The sequence below is a fragment of the Myotis nattereri genome (assembly GCF_964212035.1).
Source record: "Myotis nattereri genome assembly, chromosome: 6".
Classification (NCBI taxonomy): Eukaryota; Metazoa; Chordata; class Mammalia; order Chiroptera; family Vespertilionidae; genus Myotis; species Myotis nattereri.
The window spans coordinates 74117856-74137819 of record NC_138081.1 but is presented as its reverse complement, the minus strand read 5'-3'; the positions used below and the strand labels follow the sequence as shown (position 1 = coordinate 74137819).

The 19964-nt window shown below is 40.5% G+C and overlaps 1 protein-coding gene across 7 annotated transcripts in view; it reads right to left on the bottom strand.

Annotated features, from left to right (window-relative positions):
• REPS1 (RALBP1 associated Eps domain containing 1) overlaps positions 1-18333 on the bottom strand; it is an 84217-nt gene extending 65884 nt beyond the window's left edge. For all 7 annotated transcript variants that reach the window (XM_081094525.1, XM_081094527.1, XM_081094526.1 and 4 more), the window contains exon 1: positions 18175-18333. In XM_081094525.1, coding sequence (XP_080950651.1) covers positions 18175-18327 — 153 coding nt within the window. In that variant the 5' untranslated portion in view covers positions 18328-18333. The remainder of the gene's footprint in view (positions 1-18174) is intronic.
• Between the last annotated feature and the right edge of the window lie 1631 nt (positions 18334-19964).

Sequence of the window (19964 nt, the reverse complement as noted above, 5' to 3'; positions counted from 1 at the left end):
AAATTTCATATGAAGTCTATTACATATCATACATGTAATTATAACACAAACTACCCTCTGAAAACTATTTCTGCCAAAGTACCAATCATATATTATTATGTTTCCTTTAAAAAATGACACAAATGTATACTTAAATATGAATTACTAGAGGCCCGATGCATGAAATTCATGCATGGGTAGGGTCCCTAGGCCTGGCTGGCGATCAGGGCCAATCTGTGGGGTGACCAGTAGGGCGATCGGGGGGGCACCTGCTGGCACCGATCTTGGCTGGCCTGGGGCCTGCAGGCTGGGGTCAGCTTCTGCGTTGAGCATCTGCTCCCTGGTGGTCAGTTTACATCATAGCAACCGGTTGTTCCACTGGTAGTTCTGCTGTTCTGTCGATTTGCATATTAGGCTTTTATTATATAAGATGATAAACAAAAATATAAGGAGTGAAGTTAATTGTGTTAGGGATTTAAGTGGGAATAATAAAGCCACTGGCAAATCCTATAAATCAAGCTCCAAAGGAATAAGATCTGGTGTAAAATTCAAGTATCAGCACAGTGTTTTATTCTGTATTTTATCATGGTTTTGTATTAAATATTTGATAATGAAAAACTTTATGTACTTCATCTAGTTTGTTATTGTCTCAGGGTCAATTTTCCTCTTCGTAGGAAAGTACCAATTTAATAATTAAAAATAGAGAAATAATTTGGCTTATCATGTTTGTTTTATAACCAACATTTTAGAAACATAACTAACAATAATAATAGCTAATAGCTATATAGTACTACTGCAAGTACCAGGGACTATTCCAGGTATTTTATCAATTAATTTAGTCCTCAAAACAATCCTATGAGGCTGGTGCTATATTATTCTCAATATGCAGATGAAAAAAATAATACCCAGGGAAACTAAGGCCCAGAACAGTTAAGTACTAATGTGAGAGTAAGAAATCCTAAGAATTAAACTGTATCTTTAAAATTATATGAAATATTTTTTTGTTGACTAAATGAGGAAACAAAGTAACAAAATTGATAATGATGATGAAAAATTTACCATTTATAGAGTGGTATGCTAGTACTTATCTAAGATAATCCTCAAATCCTAAAAAGCAACCATTGTTACATTCATTTTAAAAATTAAAATAGTGAGGCAAAGAGAAAAGTTCTTGCCCAAGATCACAAAAGAGATATCAACATGGCCAAAATATGAGCCTAGCTTTGTGAAACCCCAAAGCCTGGCTTTTTCCATCGTGCCAGTGTTTCCCAAACTTCAGACACTGGCATATCACCTTCACAAATTCTGCCATGTTCATGGGCCACTTGTGCTACTATGTTCTTAATATTTCTTCTTTAGATCAAAACTTTTCAAAAAGTTAATAAATTAATTTTAAAAGGAAGTTATATCACAATATAAATGGAAAATAAATATCACTTGAAATAAATAGAAGATAACAAAAACAGTAATAAATTCAATAAAAACAAAACTGTTATTTAAGTTCTGCCAAATACCATTGTCTGCAAAACATGCTTGTGACTACATCAAGGCCTATTGCCGGGGTCCAACCACAGCGGATCCAGGGGTCCCCAAAGGTGTGGACGGAGTCGGCGAAGAAGGAAGGACACAGAGACAGCATTCAGTTGATCAGCAGCCTAGCCAGGATCTCCAGCCAAGTTCTGGTCTCGATCTCCAGAGAGGTTCTGCTTAGGATGTCCAGCCAGGTTCTGTGTCCATGTTGTCTTGCTAGGTTCTCCAGCCAGGTTCTGTCCAGGTTCTCCAGCCAGGTTCAGTCATCAGGTTCTAGTCAGGTTCTCTTGCCAATTTCTGTAGTCAGGTTCAGTCCAGGATCTTTTGCCATGTTCTCTCGCTAGGTTCTGTCTCTAGGTTCTGAGGCCAGTTTCTGTCCAGGATCTTTTGCCATGTTCTCTCCAGCGAAGTTCTTCTGTCTCTAGAGAACGTTCTGTGTAGGTTCTGTGCCTAGGTTCTGTCTTCTTAGTTCTGAGTCTTGCTGTCTTCTTACATCTGTATTTATACCAGTTGATTCAATCCTATCAATCTCTATTACAAAGGTTAGGGCGTTTCTTATCTCCATTCCAGGGAGTAAAGATTATGTAGCTTAAGCATGATTGTTCATAGTTAAAGTGATTAATTACCTGCCTGGCACTTAGTTAAGAGGTTTTATTCCCTCCCTAACTTCAGGGGAAAATCCCTACCTAGGGAAACAACCTTTCTCAGAGACCTTGGTTAAAACACATAGTGCCAAGAAGGTGAGCAAACATATTAAGAACAGTATGCCATATATGCCAGGTCCCTTGAAATAGCAAGCATGGACCGGCTCCCGGCAAATTCCCCCTTTTTTATTTTTTAAAAGCAGGCATTAAAAAGAAAAACCTGAAATGCTCTCTTGTATCCATTTTAAGAGTAGGACTGGCGCTTTCCGCTATTACCTGAGTCTTGATCTATCACCCCAGGAAGAGCTTGCCAATCCTGCACTTTCCCGGGGTGGAAAGGCTGCAGTGGGGTTAAGGATAAGGCTCCTTGGGCCTACCTTCTCCCATGCCTTTACATTTACCTTTCCGGCACCTTTCCTTCCTCAGAAAAGCATGGACGTATTTCTTGTATAAAATGTTCCATCTGACTGGGAGTAACCTTAATTCCTCTGCTAGCAAGCATATGTGTTAAAATATCAATAGAGTCTTTTTTCTTTAGACTCAGTATGGCACATCTTCTTAATCTAAAGATCAATACAGAGTCTTCTTTGGACTCAGTATGGCACATCTTCTCAATCTAAGTTCTGTACTATCCACCTTCTTACCCTACTTATTCTTTATAGGGGGGTCTGTAGCACCCTGGTGGAGTCCTATCTGTCCCGAGTGCGGGGCGCTTACCTTGGGGTCCCTGTTCGGGCGCCAGATGCCGGGGTCCAACCCCAGCAGGTCCAAGGGTCCCCAAAGGTGTGGACGGAGTCGGCGAAGAAGGAATGACATGGAGGCAGCGTTCAGTTGATCAGCAGCCTAGCCAGGATCTCTAGCCAGGTTCTGGGTCCATGTTCTCTTGCTAGGTGCTCCAGGTTCTCCAGCCAGGTTCTGTAGCCATGTTCCCTCACTAGGTTCTCCGGCCAGGTTCTGTGTCCATGGTCTCTTGCTAGGTTCTCCAGGTTCTCCAGCCAGGTTCTATAGCCATGTTCCCTCACTAGGTTCTCCAGCCAGGTTCTGCCAGGTCCCTTGAAACAGCAAGCATGGACTGGCTCCCGGCAGCCTATCTATTCTTTATTAAAAGACTAACACAAGTACCAAACTTAAAAACTTCTAGATGCTAAAGACATAATAATTTAGCATCATGGTGAACAAAAATAAGATGAGATCATTTCCATTAAGAAGTAATTCAGTGTTAATTGCAAGGGAGGTGGTAACAGAATAAGACCTAAGAAACGGTTACTGGATTTGCTGACTGGGATAAAAGTGAACTTTGAGAGCATCTTTTTTTTTTTTTTTTTAAAGGCGGTGGGATTAAGGGGAATAAAACCGTTAGAATACTAGTGTTTAGGGAGGGTACAGGCAGCAGAGAAGAAATCTGGGTCATCTGTTGTTTGGCAATAAAAAGAAGAAGAAAAATAGGAAGACAGCAAATGGGTCTGCAGGGTCAAATGAATAACACAGGAAGCGAAAGGCAACACTAAGCAGAAAATAACCATGACACAATGCAATTAGTAACTATGACAATCCTATTTTTGCCATTTGTTAGGTGCAAGTGGAAAACACCATGTTTGCATTCGCTCCAGAATCAAGTCTTGGGGGAATCAGCAGAAATGTGATTAGGGAAGTAAACGATTTCTGTCTCTAGGGGTTCAAAACTGTAGGTAATAATAGAAATTCTAACCATAAACTCTCTTCTCTGGTTATTAAATCCTTAGCTTTTTTGAAGGCAGGCACAGAATACAGTAGACTCTTAGATTTTAAAGGTTTAACAACTGCAGTTTTCACTATTTATATGGACCATGACAAGTAGCATAATCTGTAATTTTGACGTGGCACAGTATCAGTGGCCTGTGCTCGGGAATGTGCTATCCCTAAGTGGTACCACTGTGAGCGTGACCAGCATGCTCATCTCTACATGGATTTGTGGTCTTCCACATTCAGCCAGGTACACTGGGAGTCAACTCAAGTTGTGCTTTATTACGTTTTATAAAAGAATATAGAATGTGCCAAGATATCCAGATTCTGCCACAATTTATTTCTTTAGTTGCCAATAAATTCCTAGTTTTATTTTTTAAAACTTACAATTACTATGCTATAAAATAAAATATAGGGGGGAAAAGGTTTTTAAAAGGGAAGGAGGGGAACTGACAATATTGGTCAGCAAAGCAGCAAAGTCAGAGCTCAGAACGCTACTTGTTCCTGTTCTTTCAGCCGCCTTGTTTCTTTTCAAGCCCAGAATGTTGACTGGGCTGGGAAGAGAGTAACCAAGCCTTCTTACTTCCGAGGGTGAGAAGTCTAGATTTGCTTTAATTCATCATCCCAATCACATTTATGAATGCAGAGCAACAGCAAGGTTAAGCAAGTGGCTTGTCCTAAAAAGTGAGCTGTTTCCTAAACATCTACTATACACTTTTGCTGCCACAGAGCTCATGAGGTCATGAAAGAAAACAGACCTGAGTTTTATTCAGTTTGCTTACAGTATTGTTGGGATGTAAATATACTAGAAAGGCAGCTAAGCAATGACAAACAAAAAGCTATACACAGTGCAAAATTCCTACAAAAGGATGGGCAAATGAAAGCCTCAGAGTGAGGGTGAGGTTGTTCAAATTAAATTTCCAAAGTCTACAAAAACTAAGTCACATTTTGAAAAATGGGGAGGATGGAAGCATGGAAGTTGAGAGGGGAGGGTACAGCACATGGAAAAAGTAGCGTGATGAAAAGAAACTGATAAAGAGCAAGTAACTGTGAGAAACACAAAACGGATTTGCTGGGTTGGAACCCAAATTCCATGTTAGGAGAATAATAGGAAACAAGATGGTGAGATGTGAGGGTGAGAGTTGGCAGATAATTTTTAAGGCTGGTTAGGCATGACCACTCAGATTTGATGTGCTTTCACTATTGTCATGCATTTTATGAGAGTGCTATACTTTCCCTCCAAAAGAGTCAACTAAGTTAAATGAGAAACTACTGACTTTTCCTTATTTAAATTAGTTGTCTACCACTACCTGTTCATTGTCAAGTTCAAGAACTGGAAATTATACTTCAAGATAGGCAAAAAAACTCATGTGAGTTTACTAATAAAGTGAACCTAACATCTCAAAAAAATTAAGAGAAGAATAGCATTAAGGTACAGTACCTTAAAGAAAAGTTTTTAATATGCATGCTCACTATATTTGACTAGAGTTACCTGACTGAACAACTTCAAAAGTTTTCATTAACATACAGTCTAACTGAAAGATCTATACAATCTGGTCTCAGAGGTTCCACATTGTTTAAAAAGGTTCATAATTGGTGTTTGGAATTTTTAAAGTATTATGACAAAGTGAGAGGTGAGGCTAGCATTCACCAATGTACTGATGAGAAATGAAGCCCTGAAGTGCTAAATTAACCAGTCCAATGTGTTTTGGGTGCCTATCATGAACAGAATGATAGAGCGAAACAAACAAGGATAAACTAACACTTCAAGTTGCTTGCCACATTTTAAGAAAAACATAGACACCTGAACAGGAGGCTAAAAGTATAAGATGTATATAAGTGAAAACATATAGAACAATGTGGGAAGGTTACAGGAGGGTTATCTGATTGAGAAGATCAGGGAAAAGTTCAAAGAAATAGGATAGCAAATGAAAACAAAACAAAACATGAATGGTATTTTATAGTTTTTTAAATTATTATTTCAAGTACCTTTCTAATTCCATAAAAGAAAACACAATCTTTTAAAAAAATATTTTTATTAATTTTAGTGAGAGAAAGGAGAGGAAGAGAGGAAGAGAAACATAGATCAGCTGCCTCCTGCATGCCCCCTACTGGGGATCAAGCCCATAACCCTGGTGTGTGACCTGACCTGGACTGGAACCTGGGACCTCTTGGTCCATGGGACAATGCTCAACCAACTAAACCAGCGGTCACGGACCACCAGTGGTCCGTGGACCACAGGTTGGCAACCGCTGAACTAAGCCGCATGGGCCAGGGCAGATAATATAAGCTTATAAAGATGTTTCTTGATGACTTAGATTAGATAAATATTATACCTGGGATAAAAATTATGAAGACAAAAAAAACACTATAAAAAATAGACTGCAAATATCTCAATACAGGAAAGAAACTCATCATGAGAGCAAACACAATATGTACTCCTTTGTGTCTAGCTTTTGCCACTTACGTGTTTGCATTTACCTTTGTTGTAGCATTTATCAGTGATTTGTTCCTTTTTACTACAGAACAGAATTTCATTGCATGGATATATCATATTGTTTATCCATTCATCATATGATGGACATTTTTATTGCTTTTCAATTTCTGACTATTGTGAATAATGCTGTTAAACAGACATTTACACTTTTTGTGTGTGCACGTTTTCATTTCTCTTGGGTAGATTCCTAAGAATGGAATTGCTGGTTCATATAATACGTTTAACTTTTTAAAAAACAGCCAAATCATTTTCCAAGAGCAGTGTATAAAGATTCCAGTTCCTCCACAATACCAATACTATGTCATGTTATTCTTTTTAATTATAGCCACTTGAGTGTGTAACAGCATATCACTGTAGTTTAATTTGCATTTCCCTAATGATGAATACTGAATATCTTTTCATATGTGGTTTGGCCATTCATATTATCTTCTTTGGTAAAATATCTATTAAAGTCTTTTCCCCATTTTTAATACAATTTTTCTTTATAATTGAGTTGCAAGATTTCTTTATGTATTTGAGATTAAAGAACTTTATCATGTTTTTAACATGCTAATATTTTCTGCTATTCTGTGGCTTAACTTTTTATATTAAGTATCCTTTAAACTGTAAAAGTTTAAAAAATGCTAACGAAGTCCAATTTATTAGTTTTTCTTTTATGATTCATGCTTTTGGTGTCACATCTAAGAATTCTGCCTAACACAGGTTACAAAGATTTTCTTCTATGTTATCATCTAGAATTTTTATAGTTTTAGGTTTTACAATTAAGTATGTGATCTATTTTGAGATAATTTTTGTGTACTGTCTTAAGTATATAGCACAAAAATATGCCTAAGGCCATTTTTTAAACATACAGATATCCAATTCTCCCAGCACCATTTGTTTAAAGACTATTCTTTCCCAACTGAACTGTCCTGGCATTTTTTTCAAAAACCAAATGATCATAAATGTAAGAATTATTTCCGGATTCTCAATCCTGTTCCACTAATCTACATGCTCATCCTTTTGCCAATCACACATTCTTGATTATTTGAGATTAGTTAAATTTTAAAATTAGCTAGGGTCAGTCTCTTATTTTATTCGTTTTCAAAACTGTTTTGGCTATTCTAGGTCCTTTGCATCTCCTTATAAATTTTAGAATCAGCTTGACAATTTCTCCAAAAGTCTTCTGGGATTTTGATAAGAATTTTGCTGACTCTGTAGATCAATTTGGGGAGAACCATCACTTTAACAACATTCAATCTTCCAATCTATGAACACAGACTGTCTCTCCATTTATATAAATCTTCTTTAATTCCTTTCAGCAATGTCTCTGTAGTAAAAACATCTTGGTGCTTTTGTTAAATTTCTTCCTAAATATTTTATTTATTTTGATGACACGGTGAATAGTTTTCTTACTTTCATATTCAGATAATTTCTCACTACAGAATTGTTAAACTCGCCTCAGTTTGTAGAAAAAGTAAAAGCCATTAGGCTAGAATATTCTAATTTCCCTCCATTAAATCTATATACCTACTTCTCTCTGTATTTATGTTTTTACTTCTTTCCTTTTAAAATTGAGGATGATCCATTTCCTATCAAAGAACTGACCCTCTATGCCAGCGGTTCTCAACCTGTGGGTCGCGACCCCTTTGGGGGTTGAAAGACCCTTTCACAGGGGTCGCCTAAGACCATCGGAAAACAGATATATAATTACATATTGTTTATAGTAGCAAAATTACAGTTATGAAGTAGCAACGAAAATAATTTTATGGTTGGGGGTCACCACAACACAAGGAACTGTATTAAAGGGTTGCGGCCTTAGGAAGGTTGAGAACCACTGCTCTATGCAGTCAGGATCCTGAACTTTGTTTTCTCAAGGACTTCTCTCATCTTCCTTCCTTCTTTTATTAATCCTAACAACTAAAATCATGCTGCAGTATTTCTTACACTCAACAAAGACTTCCTTTATATCCTCATACACCTTTATCTTCTACCCCGTATCTGTTTCCTTTCAAAGGCAAACTTCTTTATAAAGCTATCTATACACCAAATTTCTAGGCCTGAGCTATCATGTAACCCCTCAAGTCATTTAAATCTGGCTTCCATCTCTACGAAGCCATGAAACTGGCTCATCTCAGTTACTGATGACCTCTAGGTTGTCAAAGCCAATGGCCCACATCTTCTCAACCTCTAAGTCAAACTCAATACAGTTAACTATCCTTTCCTTGAAAACTTGCATTACTTGGCATCCATGACATGATCCAATATACATTCCAATTTCCCTACAGTCACTCTGGCTGTCCTTCTTATGCCTCCTTCCTAGTGACCTTCCAGTTTACACAACCTTAAAATGTACAGAGATCCTCAGCGTTCTATTTCTAGCCAAACCTATACTCCCACAGTCTCTTCCTCAGAGATTTCACCTATTTTCATGGCTTTAAATATCACTAATACACTGATAATCTTCAAATTGATGTCTCCAAGCCAAATATCTGAGTTCCTTAAGATAACTGGTTCTCTCTGATAGAGGCCTACTTGACAATCTCAGAGGCTTCTGAGAACTCAAGACTGACTAAAGGAAACTCCTAAATTCACATTATCCCTCCTCCAAAATAAAACAAGCAAAAAACTAAAACAACAAAAAAACATTCTTTCCCCAGCAATCCAATAATGACAACATCCAGCAATACCCCTGAGTTCTTCCCTCTTCCTTAAGTTTCACATCCAATCCATTATCATGACCTCCTATTTCTACCATGTAAAAATATCTCAAATCCAATTCATTATCATGACCTCCTATTTCTACCACCTAAAAATATCTCAAATATGTCCACTCCTCTCCATTCCACTAATGTAAGTCATTGTCCCCTACCTAAATTACTGCATATCCACTAGTCAATCTATTTCTGCTTGTCCCAGTATTTTCTTCTCTATACAGGAGGGTAATTTTTTAAAAATGTAATTCATATGATGCTACCTGAACAAAATCTTTTAATATTTTTAAAAAATCTTTATTGTTCAAAGTATTACATATGTTCCCTTTTTCTCCTCTTGACTCTTATCTAGCCTGTCCCCATCCCAGGCCTTCACCACCCTATTGTCTGTGTCCATGGGTTATGCATATATGCATACAAGTTCCTTTCTCTCTTCCCAACCACCCTTCCACCCACACTCCCCTCACCACCTTCCCTCTGAGATTCAACAGTCTGTTCCATGCTTCTATGTCTTTGGATTTATTTTGTTCATTAGATTCCACATATGAGATCATGTTATACTTGTCTTTCTCTGACTGGCTTTGTTTGCTTAGCATAATAATCTCTAGGTCCCTCCATGCTGTCTCAAAAGGTAAGAAAGCCTTCTTTTTACTGCTGCATTGTATTCCGTGGTATAAATGGAATACTGGGTCAAATGGCAGTTTCATATTTAATTTTTTGAGGAAACTTCATACTGTTTTCCATAATGGCTGCATCAGTCTGCATTCCTACCAGCAGTGTACTAGGGTTCCCTTTTCTCCACATTCTCACCAGCACTTGTGTCATTTGTAGATGGTGGCCATTCTATCAGGTGTAATACCTCCTTGTCGTTTTAATTTGCATCTCTCTGATGATCAGTGACTTGGAGCATTTTTTCATATGTCTCTTGGCCGTCTGTATGTCCACTTTGGAGAAGTGTCTATTTAGGTCCTTTGCCCATTTTTTAATTGGACTGTTTGTCTTCCTTTTGTTAAGTTGTATGAGTTCCTTATATATTTTGCATATTAACCCTTTATCAGATGTATCATTGCCAAACATGTTCTCCCATACAGTGGGCTCCCTTTTTGTTTTGTTGATGGTTTCTTTTGTTGTGCAGCTTTTTATTTTGATGTAGTCCCATTTGTGTACTTTCTCCTGTTTTCTTTGCCCTAGGAGATGTATCGTAAACATATTGCTACCAGAGATGTCTGAGACTTTGTTTTTCTTTCTTTTTTATTTTATTGTTTAAAGTATTACATATGTCTCCTTTTTCCCCGACTGACACCCCGCCCCCCCAAGATGTCTGAGATTTTGCTCCTATGGTTTCTTCTAGGATTTTTATGGTTTCCCATCTTACATTTAAGTCTTTTATCCATTTTGAGTTTATTCTTGTGTATGGTATAAGTTCGTGGTCTAGTTTCATTTTTTTGCATGTATCTGTCCAATTTTCCCAACACCATTTATTGAAGAGACTTTTTGACTCCATTGTGTGTTCTTGCCTCCTTTGTCAAATATTAATTGAACATAATGGCTTGGGTCAATTTCTGGGTTCTCTGTTTTGTTCCATTGGTCTATATGTCTGTTCTTATGCAAGTACCAGGCAGTTTTGATTACAGTGACTTTGTAGTAAAACTTGACGTCTGGTATTGTGATTCCTCCAACTTTGTTCTTCTTTCTCAATATTGCTGAGGCTATTCAGGGTCTTTGTTTCCATATAAATTTTTGGAGTTATTTGTTCTAGATCTGTGAAATATGCCATTGGTATTTTAATAGGGATTGCATTGAATCTGTAGATTGCTTTGGGTAGTATGGACATTTTAATGATGTTAATTCTACCAATCCATACACATGGTATATTCTTCCACTTGTTTATATCTTCCTCTAGCTCTTTTTTCAATGTCCTGTAGTTTTCCAAGTACAAGTCTTTTACCTCCTTGGTTAAGTTTATTCCTAAGTATCTTAATTTTTTTGTTGCAGTGTTAAATGGGATTGTTTGTTTAGTTTCACTTTCTAAGATTTTAGTTTTTGCCCATTGAGTATGATGTTGGCTATAGCTTTGTCATATATGGCCTTTATTATGTCGAGGTGTGCTCCCTCTACCCCCACTTCGCTGAGTTTTTATCAAAAATGGGTGTTAGGTTTTGTCAAATGCTTTTCCTGCATCTATTGATATATCATGTGATTTCTGTCTTTCAATTTGTTTGTGACATATCACATTTATTGATTTATGAATACTGTACCAGCCTTGCATCCCTGGAATAAATCCCAATTGGTCATGGTGTATGGTCTTTTTAATATATTGCTGGATTCAATTTACTAATATTTTGTTAAGGATTTTAGCATCTATGTTCATCAGGGATATTGGCTCCTTTAGTATTTTGTAATTCAAACTGCTTATCACTGTGTACAAGACCTGTAGCCATTCTCCGCTCTTGTTCATATTACTCCAACTTTTCACTTTCTCAAACACATTGAGCCCTTCACGGCATCAGGCCCTTTGCATGCTGTTCCCTCTAGTGAAACAGCTCATTCTCTCTCCTTTACTTTATGTCTATGTCTCTTCAGTGAGGCCCTCCCTACACCTAAGTAGATCCCCCCAGTCTCCCATGATACTCTATTAACTGTACACAGTTCTTTTCCATTTTTACTTTAGCACAAGTATAATCCAAGAAGGCAGGGGAAGATTTCTGGTTTTTCACTACTGCATATACGCCCCAAATATAAACAGTAACCATGAAGAAGTATTTATTAAAAATATACAAAACTTTAAGAAAGACATGTTCATTCAGCATTTCACAGATCCGTCTGCTCTTCCTTAAAACTTTCTTACTGTAGTAGTCCATGGGATGAACTTGACTAGGTTGGGGGGAGGTTGAAAACAAAATTATACACAAAATTTTGTTTAACTATGTTGTCTAAACAGATGTCCAGTGTGTATGCCAGAATCTCAAAGGAATCCAAAACCTAAGAGGTTAGAAGGAGATAAATGATAAATTCCAGTTTCATCATTTAACAAGATAAACTCAAATTCAACATACAATTCTTGAAACAAAATGAAGAAGAGATGTAATTTTTTTAAAATCTAAGTCCTATAATTTATCAAATCCCAATGAAATCTGGTGTATGGTATGAACTTTAAAAAAGATCTCTGAGTCAAACTTATTATATCCTGATTTTTTAGGTCATGCCTATACGTATGCAATCCATCAGACAGAAATTCCTTACACAGAGGTAAAGCAGGGAAAAGAAAAATGAAAATGCATCTATCACAGAAAAGACTATGGAAAAATGAAACATATATGAGGAAAAACACTAGAAATGCAAAGTCTGTCACCCATTTAAAATTCTCATTGGCCATCTAGATGCCTTAAAGAACCAAGCACGATGGACCTCAAATCTCCCAAAGAATATAAAAAGAAATCAATTCCAGTGTCAAAATCATGAAGCAACTAATTTCAAGTCTTTGTGCTACTTTCTTAAGGTTGTGGTGAGAGTCTGAAAATCCAATCCAATCACTTCAGGTAGTGAGAATACCCAGATAGTAAGTGATTTTGTTCAAGGTCACAAAGCCAGCTAGAGACAGGACTGGAACTTGCCTCCCATATTTAGTGCTCCTTACACAGATCTCTCATACTCTTCACTGTTCCATCAAAATACTTAGCATGAATTCCCAAAATACTAAGATTCTAACCGTGGGACTTGGTTAAGGAAAAAAATAGACCAAAACTAGCACAATGTAATATAAAAAAAGAGACATTTTTAAAGTAAATATTACACTACATAAAGTCATTAAGTGTGACATTTTTCACAGTGTATGGTTTTTCAACTGTGTATAAGAAAGTGTCTAATTAAGGCAAGATTATTTTTATAGTTTCTTATAATTCTTTAGGGATTCAGGAATTACAAATGAAAATAATCCCTACTCCAGAATAACAAACCTGACATTTATTTGTATTAAGTTTATAATTTTCAGTGCATAATGAGGCTCTGTTTCCTATTTTAATCCTATCACTAATGAGTAGTTCTTATAATTGAACAAATTTTAAGAGAAAGACAAAATGGTTTATGTTTAATTCTTGTCACTTTCCCCCCATTAACTTAATGTGTTATTCAAATAGTCTAACAAGATATTGCTCAACACAAATGATCTAAAAGATTTTTTCAGCCTCATTAATAGGGTACATTGTTTATAACCTTCAACAAAGGAACAGTTAGTACTAGAAATTTTTATCAAAATCTTTACACATTCAAAGTTTGTAAGAAGCTTTAAAACATTTCCCAGCAAAGAGGTTTTAAGCAAAAGCTAAGAAACATACTTATTAGTGTGGTAAATAGCATACCTTCCCTAATCTTTAAAAAATAAAATAAATTATTTCTGGGAAAAAATATTTTTAAACCTCTGAATATTTTCTTGTGCAGCAGACAGCAGAATTTCTTACAATTAAATCCTATAAAGACAGATTTTTCTCCCCCTGAGTTCTGCTCCTTTCTGGTGTGGAGCATAATTCTATAAAGTGTTAGCTATTCATATTCGCTTTGTGTATTGCCATTCTGTCTCCATAAACAAACCCTTAAAGTCAGAACATACCTTAAGATGTTTGACAGTTGTAGTAATGTAAAATTGTGTGTCTGTGTGCCCATGATACCAACTTCAAGAATCTTCCTATTTCTCTTAAGTGGCTGTGTCTCAAGACATTATTATACATAAAACTATATACTATGTGAAGGAGAAAATCCATATATAACTCAAAACAAATAATTTAGAATATCCAGTCTTCATAAGAACTTTGGGCAAAACAATCACATGAACTGTGAAAGTACAAAAGAGCTGAGCCCAGCCGGTGTGTTTCAGTGGTTGAGCATCGACCTATGAACCAGGAGGTCACGGTTCGATTCCAGGTCAGGGCACATGCCTGGGTTGCTCTTTCACTGATCCCCAGTGTGGGGAGTGCAGGAGGCAGTCAATCAATGATTTTCTCTCATCACTGATGTTTCCATCTCTCTCTCTCCCTCTCCCTTCCTCTCTGAAATCAATAAAATATATTTTTTAAAAAAGAAAGAATTGAGAGGTGCCAAGGGATAATGATAAGAGAGACTCTGTTCACTAACAAGTTATTTAATTTCTCTGCTTATCAAGTTCCTAGTTAAAAAACAAAAATAATATCCACTTCAGAGTTGTTGCAAGGATCAAATGAATTCCTCCATGAACATTACTTGCCTGGTAAAAGAAACATAATAAGCACTCAATAAATGCCAGCTCCTTCCTCCTTCAGTTTTGGGCCCTCTGTTCTTTGTTCCTAGACTCATTCCCCAAGATGACTCAGCCTTCTCACGACTTTTATTAACAAAATGCTGAAAATGATTCCATCAATCAAAGCCCTGATGTATAGATGCATGCCCACAGTATGAGGAGCTATCTGTCCCCTGCCCCCAAGCAAGACACTTAGGTGATGAAAAAGAGACCCCAGACGCCTGAACTTCACTGTAAGAACCAGCACTTAGGTGGACAAATCTCTACCTGTTTCCAACCATCTCCTGGAGATTTCCATTGCTATCTCAAAATGCCGACATCAAACTCATTATCTCTTTTAAAAATTGGGCCCTCTTCCAGCCCCTTTTCTAATTGTGAATGGGGTCCAACAGAGACTAATCCTTGTCCTAGTCTTCTTTCATCTTAATATCATCTAAATATCACCAAGTCTACCTTCATAATCTCTATCTCTAGCTTCATTTTCTGTCCTGCCACCACAGGTCCAATCTCAGCACTAGTGATATTTTGGGCCAGATAATTATTTGCTGGGGGGTTGTCCTGTGCATTGTATGAAGTTTAGCAGCATCTCTCCCTTTTACCCACCAGATGCCAGTAGAACTGCTCCCTCTCCCCAGTTGTGGCAACTCGCCCGCCCAAGGATAAAATAATTGTCCTCACCAATGCCTCCCGTCCTCCTATATTGGAGTACCATGGTCTAGATCACCACTTCGTACAAGCACTTAGAATCAGTCCCCAAATTCACCTCCAGTTTCTTCCCTCTATCTCCTGTTGTACTGATCTCCTAAAGACTTCCCAAAGCACTGTTTTTATGTGTCATTTCTCTTATATCTACAACTACCTGTTGCCTTCACAGTTCAAAGCTCTCCACCCAGCCTTGATCATCTGGCCTCAATTAAACATTATCCCACAAAGCATCTCACATAGTGACTACTCAGAAGCCCTTCAATAACAGACCTGTTTGTTCATCCAGCCACTCCTTTTCTATTCCTCTGTTGTCACCCTAGTTTGGATGCCCATTACCTAGCATCCATTTCAGACCACTGCACCAGCCTCCAAGCCCAGCCTCTACTCTCTTCCTCACTCAAAGTAAAAAACTACCAGTGAGCTCCACTGCCTACTGAAACATGAAATCTTCCACCTGTTCTTATAATCTTTCCTAATATGGTCTAATTCTATGTTCCATTACCCGGAAAACATACTCTACCTAGGGTACAAGCTATCTGCTAGTCCTTGGAAAGGCTCCTACACTTTCCACCTTTGGTCATGTTTTTTCTCTGCCTGTAAATCCTCTTAATCCCACCGCCCTTCCTCCACACTAAACTCCATCAGAACTAAGAAGCCTCTCCTGATCATCCTTCCTTTGTACCTCTCCTATGGTATTCATGTTTTGCTTTATGTTACACATGTATATTCCTGTAATTTACAAGGTCCCTGAGAGCTTCTTACCCTATTGATACTGTGCAATGCCCAACCAGTGTTAGGTAGGTAACTCAACAGTATGTGAGTTTCCCCAAATGCTTCCCATTTAGAAAGCAATGGAGGGCTATGTTTTCAATCTCAAACTCCCTTAAGCCAATTAAGTTCACATTCCCTCGCTTTTATCCCACATTTTATGTCTTAAGCCAATTTTTAGATAAATTGCCTTCAAGATACCCAGAATGCCACTGCAATATATGTTACTGCAAGAATTCCACTGTAGGGATTTCTTATAGCTTCCAACTTGCAATTAAATCCTGAATATTTATGCTATTTAAGCTCTCTCTATATACAAAAAGGCAATAGATATTTTTCAATGTTAATAAAATTAAGCAAAACATGAAAATAAGTGGATTGAATTAAACATATTTTAAGCAAAGGTTAATTAACAAATTTGTCTATCTGAAATAATACATTTAAAATCCTAAATAAATGAGTCAGTGTATTTCCGCTCCCCCCAGCCCAAAGACATAACCATGGGTGGAGAATAGCCGGCCCTTGGGGCATGTAAGGCCCGAGAAATCATTTGGTCTGGCCTTGCCAAGGCAACCGTAGGTGGGATTCAAAATTCAATAAACCTAGGAGCTTTTTTCATAGCAACATAAATTTATATTAAGTTAATTCTATTAAGCGAATGATGTTATCAATATCCAAATGGCCCTTAGCAGAAAAAAGGTTCCCCACCCAGGACATAAACCAAAATATAACAAGGGAAGTTTCTCCTGAATTTTAGTTCCTAAGTGAGTTGAAAGTATGTTTTATTTCTACAAAAAGACCATGTTCTGACCAGACCAAAGCCATACGAAGAGAGTATATACCCCACACTGCAACTAACAGTCTTTAGAAAGGTCAGCAAACTATAGGCCCTCTTTTGTGTGCCCCTGAGGTAAGGCTGGTTTTTCCATTTTTTAAAGGCTTGTAAAAAACAAAGAAGAATATGCGACAGAGACTGTGGCAGCCAAAGCCTAAAACTCCCTGTTCAGCAACATGAATTTGAGACTCCTCGCTATGTAAGACGCCCAACTTTTTTCCTCCCAAGATTTTAAAAAAGCAATATAAAACATACATGATTATGCAAAAAAGATAGAATTCATTCATCTTAGCCACAGTTACTGCACAGGTAACTTCTAAAAGAGAGGCCTGTGTGAATTTTTATACTTCCCAGAATTTCTGTTTGGAAGAACTTGACTCTCATGGTATATGCTTGAAGAGTGAAGGTGCCTGGCCCCAGGTCACAGCGTCGGTTAACAACAGAATGGTGTCCAAGACCCAGGCCTCAAACCTCCCGAGCCAGTGCGCTCTGCACCGTAACTACGCATCGGGCTTTAAGTTTTGGAGATTTTGACAACTAGTTTCAACCATCATAAAGATGAAAGCTAAAAACCTGTTCCTGATTTGCTATTCAGACAGGCTCTTACTAGCAGTTATGAATCATTAAACAGTTAACATCCATGCCCACCACGTCCATTAGAGAAGACCTTCTAGGAAGCCTTTTATTTTAAAAACGGATGTGATAGAGAAAGCTTCAAACTCGCTCGGCTTGCTCCTCTAGGACTACGGATGGAGGCGAATAAACACCTCCGACCCCCAGCTGCTCAATGCTCACCTCCCACCCAAATCCACAAGTTCCACCAGATGCCGATCGAGACCTGCCCCGTTCACACCAGCCGCACGTTCTCTTGTTAACTGCAAGTTCTTCTTGTGAACTACTCGCTAGGAGTTCCCATTTGTTAATCTCGCTAAGAATTTCACTTCTTTGTGGGGGAAAAAAAACACACCCTGCTTCTTCGATTTTCAGATCTATGAGATCCACTTCACCGTGTCTGCTCGGTTAATTCAAGAATGAAAAAACAAAACAAAACACACATTTTGCCTCTACGGATGACAGGACTACTCTGCACGATCCGAAGAGCTGTGTATACACAACAAGACTTGGGACTCAGACATGGCAACCACCCGAGAGTCCTCACCTGAAGCTGCTCTTCCAGGCTGGCCATGACAGGTTCCGAGGGGCGGCCGCGAGAGATGGTAAACAGACCCCCGCCCCCACCGCCTCTCTGCCTGACTCTTCTCCCCCGAGAGCGACCCCCTACCCCTTGACCGCGGCCGGCGGAGCGCGGGGCCCGGGCACCTGCGGCCCCCGCCGGGGACGGTGCAGCCGGGGCGGAGGAGGGGTGAGGTGTGCGTTTGGGGGGGAGGAGGAGGGACCTGCCCACCGCCGTCCGCCCAGGAAACGGCACCCACTCCCTCCGCGGAGGCAAGGGCAGGAGGCCCGAGCGGCCGGGAAGACCCCGCGGAGGCCGGCAGGCCCCGGGCGCAGCGGAGCCGGCGCGGCGACCTCACCTGGAGGACCACGTCGCTGGGCAGCTGCGCGGCCCGGAACAGCTCCAGCACCCGCCCGTTGGCCGCCACCTTCTTGGTGCTCTCGATGTCGCAGTAGGAGAAGAGATCCGAGTAGTATTTCTGCTCCGCGTCGCTCAGCGTCAAGCCTTCCATCTTCGCCGCCGGCTCACGGCCCCCGGCCCGCAGGCCACACGCGGGGCCCGGCTTCCTCCGCGGCCCGCAGCGCCCGGGAGCCCGGCCTCGCGCGCGCGGGGGGCGCCCGAGCCGCAGGGCCCGGAGGTCGCCCGGCCGGGCTCGGCCGCCGCCGCCGCCGGCGAGGCCCGCGCAAGTCCCGGGCTCGGCTCGCGCGCGCGGCTCCGCTCGGGGGCCGCGGGGAGGAGGCGGGGGCGCGGCGGCGCGAGGCTCGGGAGGACTCCGCACGCCTTCGCCGCGGGTTCGAGTCTCCCCGGCTCCGCGCCGCTTCCCCCTGGACTTTCCGCCTCGGCTTCCCCTTCCGTCCACGCCCCCGGAGCGGCCGCACTTCCCAGAAAGTTGTGGGGCTCCGAGCCTAAAGTTTGGGGGTCTCCGGGCTGAGCGCGGCCGCCGCCCCGCCTCCCCGCGCCGCCATTGACTGCGCCCGGCCCGGCCCCCGACGCGCCGCACCGACACTGACAGCGGCCGCGCTCCAGACCCGGATGTGAGGCCGCGAGGAGAGAGCGCGAGAGGCAGAGAGGAACACCCACCGGGCGGCCGGCCGCTCCGGGAGAGCGGGGCGCAGCGCCCCCTGGTGGCCGGAGCCCGCGGCGGGGCCCGAGCCGCCCTCCGTCGGCGGGATGAGCCGGGACCGGGGGGAGGCGGGATCGGGCGGGAGCAGCGTGCGGCTCCTAAGGCTCCTAAAGAGCCGGAGAACCAGAGATCAGGGCTGCAGTGCGCATTGTTTCGGAGCTTCTGGCGCTCAGCGTCCGATCAGTATTTGATCGCGAGGGAACGTTGTTCAGGTTATGGTAGCCCTTCGTGCCTTTGTGATGTCAGAAGTTTCTGAGAACGAATTCAGCGGCTGTGCGTGCTCTGGAGGGCTGTGAACACCCCATGCCTCTGGAAACTCTCCTCATCCAGACACGAGCACTGGGACGTTCTCCCCCCCGCCACTCTGGTTTTAAGCCATGTTTACCTGAGAACACCTGCTGACTGGAGGGAAAACGGACGAGTTTTCTTTGCACAAAGTCGTCCTGGCACCAGGAACGTGGTGCTATCAGTTTACACCATCAGCTCCATAAGCCCCTCCTTTCTCCCTCGGGAAGCCGCTTGCACGGCTCTGTGGGTCCCCGACGGAGGGAATTCTGAAGGTATCTCAAGTAGAAAATCTTAACAAGAGTTTATACCTAACAAATACGAAGTATCTCAAAAGCAGCAGCTAAGTATCTCAAAAGCAGAAGGATCCGGATTTTCCAGTTTGGGTTTTTATTTTTCTTCTACATGTTGCTCTCCAGAGGGCTGATCCTGCAAATTATTATTCTGGAATTCCAAAATAAAAAAGCAATGTAAAGCCAAGCTGCTTTTTTTTTTTTTTTTTTTTTGTAACTCTCTGGCAGCAAAACCTGATGTGCCTCATTTGGAGGCAAAAATCCTAACTCACATGAGACTATTTGCAGTCTTTATATATGCCCCTTAGTGTCAATATTTATTCATTTTACTATAGGCTTTAATTTTATATATATATATGTATGTATATGTATATATGTGTGTGTGTGTATGCACACACACTGTTATAGGCATTGTGTTACCATTCTTTGTTTAAAAAGATGAGGGAC